We start from the raw sequence: 14,820 nt of genomic DNA, 5'->3' as shown, positions 1-14,820 counted from the left end.
TAATGTTTTTTGCCAAGCTAGAAACTGAAGAATTAATGAACAACCAAGTCTCCTGAATACCTGAGCTACATTTACAGAAGATATAGCCAGAAGACTGAAGTTAATGAATAGGCTTTTCAAACAACTCTGGTTTCATAGAAATTGGCTATTTTAAAAATGACTGACTTTCTCAGCAAGGATGAAATTGGGTGGCCTTAGAGTATTTACAGTTGATAAATACTTTTTTTAGTTAACAGCTTTGATTTTAACTCTTCTTGAGATTTAAAAGAAAGTTCTGTACAATATCGACGTGTTCCGAATAAGCTGACAAAAACATTTTAGTTCTTGGTTTCTATGAAAAGCTTATTTGAGGCTGAAATAATTCTGCAATAATACTACTCCCTGGATAGAAACCTTAATTTTAAGCTTCCAGTAAAGCCTTGACTTTTATTTTAGAAGGCTTGTAAGAGTTTATCAACTTCCACTGTGTAAACTTTGTGCATTGTTACATTAATGAAGTGGTGAAGTCAAATACTGTAAAATATTTGTACCTCTGCTGAAATCATATTTCTGGTTTTGCTTGTTACACACCTGGAATATTACACTTTCTAAAATCAGGGTGTCTCTTACCTTTCTTGTTAGTGTATGACAAATAATTGAGTTATCTTGAGCATTTTTAAAATTGTATAGTTTTGTAAGGTTCCTGCTTTACCAGCATGATGCACTCTTCTCTTTAATGGTTCTCTGAATTTTTTATGTAATTTTCATCTGAATGCAGTTCTTATCTTGGAGTCATCTTCATTTTCATTCTTTTGCTTTAGTGAGGAGCTACTGATACTTCCTTTTCTGTATACCGCTTTTTTCTTCCAGATGCAGATAAATAAATTTTCTTGTATTGTTGCCATTTGCTGATCATAAGTTTACCAAACTCCCTGCCCTGTTCTTCATCTTCTGTCTGTAAGCTCACTTAAGGTCAGATAAAAATCTACTTCAGAACATCTAGAGATAAAAATCTAAATCTATTAATTTATATATTTTGAAAGTCATATGGCTGACATGAGGTCTGAGTTACGGGTACTCAAAGTAGTGTACTTCTTAAATCAAGGAAGATCTCTCTCTCCTGCCTCTTCATCCCCCCCCCCAAGAATCCCCAAAGTCCACACCCAAAGAAGTGCCCCCAAACCCAACAGGAAGTCCTTAACTTTTAGAGAAGGCTTACTTTTTTGTTCTTACTGTTTACTGGTCAGGCTGTATTCTATACTGCATTGCAAAAAGCAATTTCTTGTTGTAATGTAATTTGGGTTCATTCATCTGTGACTTTCTTCTTCAGTGTAACACTTGCCGTAATAACTAATGTTGACTATTTTTTTTCTTCTAGGATTTAATGACTTTTGAGCATCAGTGGACCAACTTTTTTGCTAATTTTGATACTGAAATTCCCTTCATTCTGGAACTGTCAGAATCTCAGGCAGGGGAGGTATGCCTGCTTCGGTAATTCTTTGAAATGCCAGTGTCATCCATGCAGAAGTAATAATAAGCGTTGAGCATTGTTGATTTTTTTCCTGTCTACCCCATGTCGATTTTTTTCTTCTCTACCCCATGTCACCTTACCTGTTTGAGGAGTCAAAACCTACGGTTTGTTGATAAGTTGCCCACCCCTGTGGTGTGATGGTGTAGGACTGTGTAATGTAATTCACAATTGAGTGTTTATTTGCTGATTCCTGAGCTTAGTTTTAGGTCTGCACAACATATCCCTATTTGCAGGTGGACCAAACTTAATTTCAGTGGTAGCTCCTGTGTATGTGCACTCACGAGTTGAGGTCACACGTGTCAGATCTCAAACATAACTGGTGATATACAGGATGGATAAAAATACAGCAGTGTGTTTTCTTCTAGTGCTTTTTGGAAGTAGCTGTTTATTTTTAAGCATATATGAGACTTAACGGTATTTGGGTTTGTTTATGGAGATTAGAAGTAGTTTTTGAGGGTTGAGGATTTTTCTCCGAGAAGCGTAATTCAAGTTTGTTTTTAATAATAGTGAGGGTAAATCACATGTTCTGTTCATTTGCTTATTAATCGTGATTTTTTTCCCCACAGCCTTTCAGAAGTTATTTCAGTCATGGAATGATCTCAAGCCATATAACAGATAACAGGTATTACTCATTATTCCCTGTGAAATGGTGGTTTCTTTAGTATGTTGATGAGTTATTTCTATGTCTCTGCCATAAGAATGCTTATAATGCTTCCTTTTGGGACCACCCCATTATATTACAACTTATCTTTGCATATTTAAAAAAAAAAAAAAAAAACACACAGAAGCACCTTTGTGAGGGATACTCGAAATTTTCATGGATTTTAATTCTATAGGTATTACATACACAATGTCCGTGTATTTGAAAGTATCCACATTGTGTTTTCTAATGTGATCAATTTCTTCATGGCCAGATATCAAAATATTGCACAGGATAGTTTTGTATGAAAATTTGGATCTTCTGTTTATGATAATCAAATCAATTAAAATATGAAGGTTGAAGGAGTCAGTATGCTTTTCTGAGTCACAAAGAACAAGAGCAATTTTTTTTATTTAAAGCAAGGCAGTTAAAAACCAAATCTCAGCCTACACAAGTTATGAAATCCAGGTCAGCTTAATTTTATTTCAGCCCAGAATCTGAACTGAGAGAGGAGGGCTGTTTGTCATATGTTGCAAAACCAAGCATTCTGCTGTTTCGAGCTAAATAAAGGTTGCTTAGCTCCTCGGTGTCTCTGCAGATTCTTCTTTATTTGGATCTAAAGGACACTGAACTCCAACTCCACTGTTTATTGTTTCCAGCATCCTATGTTTTTTTGCATTTAAATAATGAAAAGAAAAGCCTTGACCTTAGCAGTGGAGTCTTGGGCCCGAAGCCAGAGCTAAAGCCAAAATAGGTTTGTTGAATTCCAATATACTTATTTCAAGGTTTGCCATGATGGTAAACTATAAATGATTCAGTTTTTCAAGGCAATTTTCTTTTTTGAGGGGGGAAAAAAAAAATCTAATAGCCAAGTTTAAAATGCAGTCTGCTACTTAATGTTTGAGAAACAGCCTTGAGGTATGCTATTGTATATGATAGAAAATTATAGTCTTGTTAATTCAAGTCCTTTTTTCTTTGGAACTTGGTCTTTTCAATAGGAAGCTTTCTGTGGCTTTGATCTGTGCAGCTGTAACAATTTTTTGTCCTGCTCTTCTAGTAAGAAATTGAATAGTTGATCTATCATACTTGAAAGCCTTTTTCATTTGTTGTTATTCAAGTTTTCTTGCAGTGTTTTGGTGGTGACAGCTTCTTTTTTTCCGTAGTCCCAGCCGGCAGCCTTTTGTTCTGTTTGGTAGCCACTCTACTAGAGAAAACTTGAACTCCGGTAACTTCAATTTTCCATCGGAAGGACATCTTGTTCGAAATACTGGCCTTGGTGGAAGCACTGCTAAACATATGGTGAGGTTTTAAAGTAATTATCCAGCACTTCTAAGCAGCGTATATTTTTGTTTTCTTTGTATATTTTTTGTGCCCTTAAAACACATTTCCCATTAGTTAAATACCCAATTCCTAATGTATAAAAACATAAGTTACCTTAACAATCAATCAGTTTAAGGAGCAAATTTTTTTTCTCTTTCCAAGTGAAAATATACTGGTTATTTAATCATAGGCTGCTGAAAGCTGCTCTTTAAAGACTGCTTGTTTTTTTAACACTTGAGGTGCTGCAAATGTTTGGGTGGGGGAGAGGAAATGCCACTTGGGACACTTATCCTAGCCATAAAGAGAAAAGCTTTGTAATGGTAGCTTATGATCTGACACACAGGTTTTGGTTGAATCAGAGTTGTTAAGCTGCTTCTTTAAAAGAAACAGTAAGACGCTTCTCTCTTTTTAAATAATGGCTTTGTAGGTAGACCCAGGATCCATACGTGCATCCGAATTTCAGTGTTTGCTTCAGCAACCGAACAGTTGCTTGAAAATTTTGACCTTTGAAAATCTTTCTGGTGTTCTTTGTTCTGGTGAACTTTGAAAATCTCTGTGGTGTTCAACGAATGTTACGATCAAGTTGTAAGATTAACTTGTTTCCGTTTTCAAGTAAAAGCTTAGTTTTAAAACATATCATGAGGTCGATGGCTTGTTGCACTGCTGCGCAGGGGACGTAACTGGGGAAGCGACCCCAGGGAACTCAGATCCTCTGCCTGGCTGGGCTGGGTGCATCAAGAAGGTAACTCGCAGCGGAGGAGGAGAGGTAGCGTGCAGCTTGCGTTGTGTAGTGCTCCCTGCTGGCTGATCTCCATGGGCCCTGGGAGTGTCTGTCAGTCGTGCGAGTCCCAGGTCTGTGCTGTTGAGGAGATGGATGTGGCTGAGTACAGGTCATCGTGGAGTGAACGTATGATTGAGGGACTGATTTTATGATCTTGTTGTGACATTTCATGCGTAGCTGCCTGATGGATGGATGGATACGGGTACTCTTGACGCATTACATGAGTCGGAGGCTCGAGAAAGGATTGTATTGGCATTCCAGTGAAATCTCATTCACCGTTTGCTGTCCTAACCTTATTTCTGTGAAGACATCTCCGATTTTATTTTTTCTTCCCATGTTAACATTCCAGTTGAGTTCGTGTGATATCTTTGAGAATGCAAGTGGAGTTTTTTTTCTGATGCAGTACCTGCTCCATCTGTTGTCTTCAATTCTGACATTGTTCTTAAAAAGGTGGTTGGTTTATTTACAGGTACAGGTGATACTGTTTTAATAGGGTATCATGAAAACAGTAAATAAGGCCAAGTGCGAGCATAGTTATTGGAACGTGACCCACTTCCTTTTTCATGAGAAGAGCAGTTGGCATAGGAAATTGAAAATGCATTCTTAACACTTATGGAAGTCAGAGCTCATCTCCTTTCCAAAGCCTTTGAACCGTTCAGGTCAAGTCAAAAATGAAATATACCTTTGAAAACGTAAGTTGTTTTTTAAATCAGCCAAGTCTGTGTTATACACCTTGTGTAGTATGTCAGTTGTTAGAGTACTTACGGGGAACTTAGTTTATTGTTAAATATTGCACTGATTTTTTTTTTTACTAAGATCTTTCTGTATCTCATTAATACTGACCACTAGGTAGTGCAATGTGTATCTCCAAAGGGACCTCTGGCTTGTTCCAGGACCTATTTTTTTGGAACCACTCACGTTCCTTTCCTGGGTAAGTATATTAAGCATGACAAGCAGTAATGTAAGGGAATTCTTCTCTTTAATCACTGCAAGTCTTAAATAATCCAGCCATGAGATGGCTTTGATTCCTTTATGAGCATTAGGCTGCACAGTGTTCTTTGGTGGTAGATTCTGTGTAATTCTGCAGTGGGTGCATGACATCTTAGCAGAACATTGTTCTGCTGTACATCTTACAGTACTGTGCAATACTGTACACTACTGTGCTGTGGTTTTTGTTGTTTTGGGTGGTTTTTGTGATTGTGTCTTTGTTTTATATTTGTTTTTTGGGGGGTGGGGGTAAACAAGCCAAAGTTTTTTTAAAAGGATAGAGAAGTCTTTGACTCATCCTCAGCCATCTTGCTTGGGTCGAATACAAAGTGTTTTAACAGTTACCTTCCCTATTAAAAACAAACCAAAGGAAAGCTTTAAGAATAAATTGCTCAAATAACCATTCTAAATAGCTTGGGGTCTATGGCTTGGTCTGCGGATAAAGTCAGTCTCCTTAGGGTTACCATACATCTTCAAACTGTACCCAGCTCAAATAGTGTCAGAAGAGAAAGTGGTCAGAGGCATGCCAGACAGAAGGAATTGTAGCATCTGTCTACTGTAGTTATGCTTTTTCCTGGGTATCCAGTAATAGCAGCTTTGGGAGACAGGACAGTGTGTGAGGGATCTTTGTTCTGACTCAGAGAAGCTGCGCTTATGGGATACAGGTATTAATTTTGGCAATTACGTACTGGCTGTAGTGATATGAGTTGATCTGTGCTTTGCTCTTTTATAAAACTTATAAACAAGGTGAAGTTACATAAAATATTGGGTAAATATTGTCTAAGACATGCAGCAGAACTGTTATGCCAAATAAGTTCTGTGTAAACACTTCCAGAAGTGTTTAAAGGAAACCTGTTTTTTTCTTTACAGGAAATGACAGTGAGATGCACAAGAAACCTGAACAAGTGTAAGTTGTCAACTTAGGGTCATAGAGTGGTTTGGGTTGGAAGGGACTTCAGAGCCCCCCCAGCCCCCTGCCCAGGCTGCCCCCAGCCCCATCCAGCCTGGCTTTGGGCACTGCCAGGGATGGGCAGCCACAGTCCACAGAAATAGTTCATAAGCAATACTCAGTCCAAATCCAGCTATATTTAGGAAGTAGAGTTGCAATCTGGAATACAGAATGGCTGGAGCACATAAACTGGCTGTGTGACTTCAGGTATCCCTGGGGTAAAGTTTGACTTTTTTTTAACAAATACCATTTGCTGTCTTGTTAACATTAAAATTTTAAAATGGGTAGACAAGTAAGAGGACTGTAACATCTCAGTTAAATCACAGCCCGTTGTGAGATGATTTCTTGTAAATATATGTGGGAATTTGAGTGAAAACAGGAACTGTTATAGAGTTAGGAAGAATTATACACGCTTATGATGAGCATGTACTGAAAACCTAAATGAAAGGCATGTATTAGTACATGCAATTATATGGATTAAACCTCACCAAATAAATAAGAAGGCTAATTTTTAAACTACTTACTGCTCGCAGGAATGAAGTTAGAACAAAGCCTCTGTAGAGCTTGTTTGAATTGGCTGGTGTCTGTCCAGGCAACTGTTAGTGCATTTTGAGATTCCTCCATATTGGGCCATGCTTGGGAGCTTCAGATGCTTTTTTCCATCATTCAGGAATGCTTTGCATAGGCTTAAATGCTGTATTTCTGTCTGTCTTTCCCCCTGCATCCATCCCTCAAAATTCAGCTGTTGCAGAAGAGTTAAAGTTTGGGGAAGAAGGAACGTTGGTCTATTTATCTTTCTGTTCTAGTTTAGTCGCGGGACAAGATGTCTTAGTTGGGCACAGGTTTTTTGTTTTCAATAGCTCTGGAGCTGTGAATGTGTCAGGAGCTGTAAATCACTTCTGGCTTCTCATCATCTTTGTTTAGTTGAGTAGTAGTCTTTCACTTCCCATTTATGAAGAGAATGGGACTAAGCTATGATGTAGATGTGATGACTGCTAGAGATGTACTGCTGTACAGATGTAGAGGTGGTGACTGCTTTGTTCTGGGTTTTTTTGATTGACATTCTCTAGTACAAGACTGTCTCAAAGTTGGTTCTGGGCTGGTTTTCTTTTTTTCAGAACGTGGGGCTACCATTCCATTTTTGTTTGAATATCTAGGGGGTGATCCTTGTCACAGCTCCAATGAAAGTCAACAATAAAACGTCTATTTTCCTTTACTGGTGAGAACAGGGCTACATTTCTGTCAAGAGATTTTTGTCAAGATATTCTGTAGTTTGAGCAATAGCAATTTTTTTTTTTTTTAAACTATGATGTTAAGCATAAAGCTACACCTACACACATTTGAACAAGAACCCCTTCTATATGAGGGAGTTAGTTCTGTGTTAACTGCTCCTTTTAAACAGTGGAGGAAACCAAACTCTTATCTGTCTAGTAAATGTTGTGTTTGTGTTTCTCTTCAGTATGCTGTTGTCGCAAATATATACTGCTGTTGTAGAGGCTGTGCTTGCTGGCATTGAGTGCTATGCTAAAACTTCCACTGAATCCAAGGTAAATGAAGCACTGATTCTGTACATTCTCACTGTTGATTTGCTGCCATATAAAGTTATATGTAAACACCCTTTACCTCAAATGCCCACCCCCAAAAAACACCTTTCACAAAACATTTCAGGCAACTGCATAACATTAACAAGGTTAATGCTGTTGGCTTCCAACCAGTATCTCTGAATTCTGTTTAAAAAAAAATGAAATTTCAGAGTATATCTGTTCTTATCCTTTTACAGTTGTTCTTCATCTTTCACGAATTTTCCTTATCTTACATTAAGGAACGCTAGAAAAAACTTGTCTTTGTGAAAGACAAATTTTAGCCGGGTACATCGGTGTATATTGTTTGGTGTATGGTCTCTGTGTATTTTATGGGTGCTGTTACAGTTGCTGGGATTTTGAAGTATGGGAAAAGATGTTTCATTCTTGATTTCCTTTTTTCAGGCAAAGGAGGGAGCAGAGCAGATGTTTATGTCTATGTTAGATACCCTACATTTAGCACAACTTAAAACGGCGTTAAGGTAACTACTTTCAAATAAATATTGATTTATTGTGTCTTTTTGGGAAAAAATGCACAAAATGTTAACTTCAAAGTTAACTTGCATGATTGTCAAATTCCAAGACTTCATAATGTGTTCAAAAAGCTCTTACAATCACGATAATTTCATTTTTCCTGTTTATGTAATCACTTCAACAGTTATTTTGTTTTAAATGTGTTATTGCTGCTTTTTAAAAATGTGTAATAGAAGTATATAACATGTTTTTCACCAGTACGTTTTCTTTTCTACAGCTCTAAAATTGCTTTTCAAATTCAGGCTGTGAACAATCATGGAAGGTTTGTATCGCTTCCTGTTATTAATTAGTGTTCTATTACATTAATGAATATATTGTCTTGGAGACTGAGAAAACATTTGATTATTTTGTACAAGATGCTCTAAATATTTTTATATTTGAGTCAGTTTAATGGATTCCTATTTGTAATCATGTGGAATCTTGAAAACATTCTAAAAAAAGGAAAAGCAAAACAACTGGGTAAACCATTTTTATTAACTCTGTTAATGAGTAGAAGCAGCACAAACCCATTAAGAGTTTCCATTTAAAACAGTTTTTTTAACTTGGTTGACATCACAAGCTTGTGCTTTTTTAATCCCCATGTTGTCTAATTGACTGAAATGGACTACACAAATCAGAGCTTGCTTTAAATCGAAATAGATTTTTGTCTGTTAAAAAGTCAGTCAAAATGGTCTAATCTTTAAATATTTAATTATCATTATTGTTCCAGAATTACTCCATTAGATAATGAGGATAGCCTGAGTCTGATTAAAACGGTAAGTAAGCTGTTCAATATTCTGATTATGTATTTTATTAGAAAGTAGAGCTTGAGTGGCTGTTCTTATGGGGCATGCTGAGCATTTTGTCTATGTGACTAGAAACGTAACAGCAGTGATTATTTCAGACACTGAAACTGAGATAAGATTGAGTTTTAATGTGAAGTCAGTGGAATTTGGAGTAAAATGTTAAAATACAGTTAAGGTCTCAGGCTTTCCAATTCAATATAAAAGCATTGTGTTTTAGGAAGTTTAAAACACACTGTTTGTTGTTTCACTTGAAATATTTCAAATTCTGCTTTCTCTTCCTTTCCTGTCCAACTGTTTGATTGTTGTAGGCGTCTATGATGGTGTTTGACATTCCAGACTTGCTCACAGGAAGAGGATGCTTGGGATCTGTTGTCTTTTCAGAGTCCTTCCTAACATCACAGATACATATAAAAGAAAAAGGTAACTATTTTGAGTTCTAGAACCACCATATCGTTCTCTGAACTTTTTTGTGGTTGAATAGCAAATGGATTTCTGGTGGTTGTTATTACTATTGCCGTTATATTTTTAAGCCTTTTTGTTAAATATTTACATGTTTTAGCCTGTAGTGATCTACATGTTTTTGCCTGTAGTAAAGAGTATCTTAAGTGACAAGACAGCTTCTTTAAGCTAACTTGAAAGGACTTTGGATTTTATAGCTGTCTTGTCGTAAGATAGGGCCGAGGTGTCAAGAGTTCAAGTATACTAGCAGCCTACCCAAATTTTCTTTGGTCTTGGTGAATAATTTATATTGTAGCTCTCTTTCATCGCTTTATAACACTAGTTTCATATGATATGCTTTAATTTCAGTTGCTTTTTGTTTGGAAGAGATCGAATAAAACTAAAATGATACGACTTTTAGAAAGCTTGTTTTTAGAACAGGCTTTTATTTAAAATACAGAGTATTGAATGATATCTTTAAACAAGCGAATAGTTTTCAGATTGTTTACGTGTGACAAGGAAGTGTAGTTGTTAGGGCTGTCTGGACAATATTTTTGAATTCTTGTATGCAGACAAGCTGCGAGATTTTTAACCATGGGAGTTGGAACGCTTTTGGTGAGGAAGAGAGCAAAGGAAGACGCTAATCACGCATTCAACTGTGCTAGTATTATTTGTATTAAAACTTTGTAGCCCCTCCTCAAAACCAGAAGTTTTAGGCTACCATTTGGGGTAAGTTGCAGGCAAGAATTGGAAAAAAGGGAAATGGTTAGCTTAGGCCATACTGCAAGCCAGAAATAAGCAAGAAATAGCCATGAAGCTAGATGTGATAAGTAGGTGCAAGAGGCATACTGAGAACAAAATAAAAGCAGGGCTTCTTTGTTGTTTAGCAGTTCTGGGTACATTACAGCACAGGGAGACTAGAAGCTAGTCTGCTGGGAGAGCTTCGCTTAAGAAATAATGAATCCTTAAAATAATGAGCAATCTTTTCATATTTCCTAGAGAAACTTTCAGTCATTAAAGTAACATTAAATGGTCTGAAGTACATGGATGGTATTATACTTCTTTGCTTTCCATTTACTTCCCTGCAGATGGCAGTATTAATTCAGAAACCAGCCACATAATATTGACTGCAGCTATCCCAAGATACGCATCTTGGCTGGTTAGTACACAAAAGTTTGTTCAATTTTATTCTATAAATGCAGATTCACAACTGGAAACTTGTTATAAATGTATGGATTTATGAAGAAAAAGTACAGAATCCAGTCATTAAAACAGAATTCTGTAATACTGTATTTTTTTTTAAATTTGGACAAGGAGTGTATAAATAAGAAGAAACAGGCTGATGGTTCCATTCATGAAAAGTTTTAATCATTTCCTTTTCACCACCACTTCAATTTTTAACTGTGTGAAGTCACATTTGGTTTTTATAGTTTTTATTTCTGGAAAGTACACACTATAACTTTTGAAAATTCTGTTTGTTGTGGGGTCACTTCAGTGTCTGCCCCAACAAAGGTCTGTTTGCAGACCTGTAAGGTAGTAAACTGTGAGTTATAATTTCAATGAATGTTCAGAAGATGGACAGCATTATGCCAGTTGGCAGTCAATACTTTTGAAGTACTTTAATAATAGTGTTTTTTTAAAAAAAAGTTACACTCCTTTGTGTCTAATACAATACAGTTTTAGTCTACAAAAACAATTTAATGGGGAGTATCTCCTTGAATATATTTCAAAGAATTATTTCAGTCCTGTGGTAACACAGTATTGAAAAGCACAAAGCTGTCTTTGAAGCAGTCTGGTCAGGACTTTTAACTGTCAGTGGTCTATAAGGTTCTTGTTTGCCTTGAACCTTCTTTAAAGATTTCTCTTTGAATTAATTTGCTTTATCTACTAACAGTACAATGGGAAACTTTTTTTCGGCTGCAGGTTGAAGATAGTGATGTGAAACTGTCTGAAAAAGCACAGCTAATATTAAAGGTAAAACTAAACTTTTTAGTTAAATTATAAAGGTTATTTTTTTCAAGAACCAATATCCCCAAAATCTTAGCTGCTAGTAAAACTGGCTTTTAGCATTTTTTTCCTCTTCTGTGAAAGTCTTTATCTGTTCTATCTTGTCTTTTTTAAACTTTGACCTAAAAAAAGAAATGCATTGTATGTAAAAGTTTGAGGTTTTCTTTCATTCCAAGAATGGCAAAACCCAAGAGCAAAAAGTTCTAATAAGGCTTAGATTCCATGGAAGTCTCACTAAGCATTACCCTTGGAGCACATGAGTTCAAAAAAAAAACCACCTCAATGCCACTTTACATGCAACTTTCTTTTAACTTAATTAGCATGCTAAATGTCTACAGGAAAACACTTTAAGCAGTATGAAAAAGAAGAGAATTTGGGATCTGGGAACGTCTTAAACCACATGAGTTTCACATTTGTGGCTTAATTTGCGGTTCCCAGGAATCTTCATTACAAATAGTTTCATTTTCCTGTAGCATACTTTGAGTTCAGTAGGCTGACAATCTAAAAACAAAAAGCTGTGCCTTGTGGTTGCGACAATAACTTGTAACCTAATAGCTGCTGGCAAGACCAACGGGGGGGCGGAGGGGGTGCTTCTAAAAATTGGTCTCCTGACATACGGTGTATTTCACTAGTTCTTCTGTATCTGTGCAGTTTAAGCTCTTTTAAACCGTGTCTGTCAGAACTTTTAAAATCCTTTATTCTTGTAGTAAAACCTTTTCTTGTGAAAATATTCCTGTCTAGATTGCAGTCTATGATGTGGTCTGTGATACTTCTGTTTTTTTATCCTGTTCAGGAAGACAAATCTTTTCTGGGCACTTTACTTACTGGAGGTGATGGAGCATATATTTATTCTAGCAATCCACAGGCCATGCCTGCAGAAGGTGAGATGTGTTCTCAATTGTTTATATAGTTAGTCCAGCTTCTGTGTTTTTGAACATGAGATGCGCAGTTTCTGGGATTCACAGATCTGTACCATCAGTTTAAGCTGCTTTCCTTGTACTTGCCTCTGTAAATCTCTTGCTAAACTCCGTGTTTTACTTCTTTGTCCCCAACCCCTCTGCTTGGAACTCCTAGGTGTAGAAGAAGAATTGCTAGCAGAGCTATAGACTTGCTTTTGACGCACATGCAGCTCCCATCGCATGATTGAGAAAATTAGTCTTTGCGAGCCTGGGAGACAGTTATAGTTATTAAGATATAGTTAAAGTACAAAAGAATGCACAAACTGGCTTTTTCTCCCCTTAATGAGTGTTGTGGTATGTGGGTTTGGCTTTTTCTGTACCTGTGTGAACATCAGGTTAGAAAGACTGGGCGTTAAAGTAGTGACATTATGCTGTGGGCTTCCAACATAAGAAGTGAAGGCCAACATGTAAGTACCTTTTGGGCAGCGTGATACGCTGCCTGTGTGTTGTGATTTGTTTCTAAATTTACTTATAGCCTTGTGTTCTTTGCATCTACCAAAGCCTCTGCCTGGAGCTGACATGCTGTTCCAGTGTTTTTTCCGTTGTCATTTTCACTCAGGAACTTTATTAGTACAGATGCTCACTGTACAACAGAAAGATGCTCATTCTCAGTATTTTTCAGATTCGGTGAAGTTACTGTTTTCTGACACAAAATGACAAGCAATGATTTTGGATAGACCGCTTGTCTTGGTGCATTTTCACTGAAGAACTTTAGTTATGTTACCGGGATATTCGTGCTAAGAACACGACTTAGGAGGACTGTTGGCAGGATTTTCCTTCACACCGAAGCATTGCATTAACGTGCCTTGCTTTGCCTTGAAAAAACTCAGGAGAATAAGTTACTGAATTAAAACATTTCTTAAGGCATATTGCTTCTATATGCCTCAGTCCAGAGAAGGTACTGGTGTCACAGTATTGATGCAGCAGGAGATGACCAGCTGATGTCCGAATGCTTAGTATACGCTGTCAATCTTCAGAGGAAAATACTTTGCGTAACTACAAAAGAAAAAAGCTAAGACTATTGAAGACAAATAATGATGTTCATAGCAATAAAACAGCAAGTTTCACATACTGGAATTTTTTTTCACTCCAATTTAATAGATCTTAAAGGAAAAGTTAACGCGGAACAACATGTTTAGCTATTTTGTTGTTTTGCAACACAGTGCTGTGGGTGCAGGCTCACTCGGTAAATAGTCAGGGAGAAGAAGAGTCAATGGTTTTCTTAGCGTTGTGAAAATTGTCTGTCTCTGCCTCAGTGGAGCAGTGTGTTTTTTCCCTTTTTTGGTAGATTTGCTAAGTTAAACGTTTCCATAGCTCTTGGGATGGAGAGTTATAAGTAGGTGGTATAAGGGCCATGATGTAACACTTCAACGAGTGAGATATTTTCTCAGGTGTCAAGTGAAAATGAACTTGATCTCGTTCCCTTTCATGTGTGCTGCAAGATGGTTTGCTGTGCTCCAATTTGGGCTCTGCTGGGGCTGCAGCCATCTAGCCTGGCAAGGCGAGGTGAAAAAGATGCTGTCACACAGGCACTCCTCCTCTCTGTCATTTGTCTTGCTGTAATAAGCTTTACATCCATGACTAAAGTTCGTGGAATAAAATTGGTCTGTTAAGCCTCTTCCTTAGTATGCTAACATGTCTAATGTTTTCTGGAATTTTATGGGGTGAACTTTACTGAGTCAGTCGCTCGTACCAATTAAATTGCCTCTTTTGTGATTTTTTTGTGACTTGTGAAAAATGTACAAATGGTATATCAAGTTGTTCTTGATATAATTTACTGACTTTAATGTTAAAGGGGGCAATATTGGTTTAGATTAATTACTATTCTTTTTGGCTTCCTTTCCTTTTAGAGAAGAATTAATATATCTAATTTTCCTGCTTTTTTCCCCATTTCTCAGATTTGTCAATGGGACGTTCTGTGAAATTTGGCAGAAATGTATTCCTAATGTTGTGTTTGGCCATTTTTCTTCCTCAGCCGACAAAATACCACCTGTGTTGTGTTGTGCTTTTTGAATTTTGTGAGCCCTTTGTCAGCAATGAAATTCTTGTCTACATAGACTGTGAAACCTCCGCATCTGATTTATTTGTGTGAAACTTTCTAGTTATTTGAACAATGTGGTGGATTATTTGACGCCTAGGTTCTCTCCATTTTACTTTGAATTTGGACCTCAAATTTGTGATTGCTCTGCTTACAACAGTAGTGTCTGTGTGTTATAAGAGTAGTTGTCTTTGCAGCATGGTTTTAGAAAGTTCACTCTAAAACTGTTGCATTTGTAGCTAACAGCATTTTTTTGGTAACTGTTGAAATCACTTAGGTACTCTGATTTCTT

At 36.9% G+C, this 14,820-nt stretch overlaps 1 protein-coding gene across 4 annotated transcripts in view; it reads left to right on the top strand.

Annotated features, from left to right (window-relative positions):
* Positions 1-14,820, top strand: part of DNAAF9 (dynein axonemal assembly factor 9) — a 74,948-nt gene that overhangs the window by 26,455 nt on the left and 33,673 nt on the right. For all 4 annotated transcript variants that reach the window (XR_013951348.1, XM_080592235.1, XM_080592236.1 and 1 more), the window contains 13 exons: positions 1,358-1,456; positions 2,077-2,132; positions 3,314-3,449; positions 5,101-5,182; positions 6,109-6,145; positions 7,647-7,734; positions 8,173-8,249; positions 8,519-8,563; positions 9,011-9,056; positions 9,395-9,506; positions 10,613-10,683; positions 11,448-11,498; positions 12,325-12,412. Coding sequence is in view for 3 of the 4 variants with exons in the window: in XM_080592235.1 (XP_080448361.1) it covers positions 1,358-1,456; positions 2,077-2,132; positions 3,314-3,449; positions 5,101-5,182; positions 6,109-6,145; positions 7,647-7,734; positions 8,173-8,249; positions 8,519-8,563; positions 9,011-9,056; positions 9,395-9,506; positions 10,613-10,683; positions 11,448-11,498; positions 12,325-12,412 (988 nt within the window). In the remaining variant the exon portion in view is untranslated. The remainder of the gene's footprint in view (positions 1-1,357; positions 1,457-2,076; positions 2,133-3,313; positions 3,450-5,100; positions 5,183-6,108; positions 6,146-7,646; positions 7,735-8,172; positions 8,250-8,518; positions 8,564-9,010; positions 9,057-9,394; positions 9,507-10,612; positions 10,684-11,447; positions 11,499-12,324; positions 12,413-14,820) is intronic.

Source organism: Anser brachyrhynchus, assembly GCF_964034855.1.
Source record: "Anser brachyrhynchus genome assembly, chromosome: 4".
Lineage (NCBI taxonomy): Eukaryota > Metazoa > Chordata > Aves > Anseriformes > Anatidae > Anser > Anser brachyrhynchus.
The sequence above is the reverse complement of the archived record's forward strand: the minus strand, read 5'-3'. Positions and strand labels throughout refer to the sequence as shown.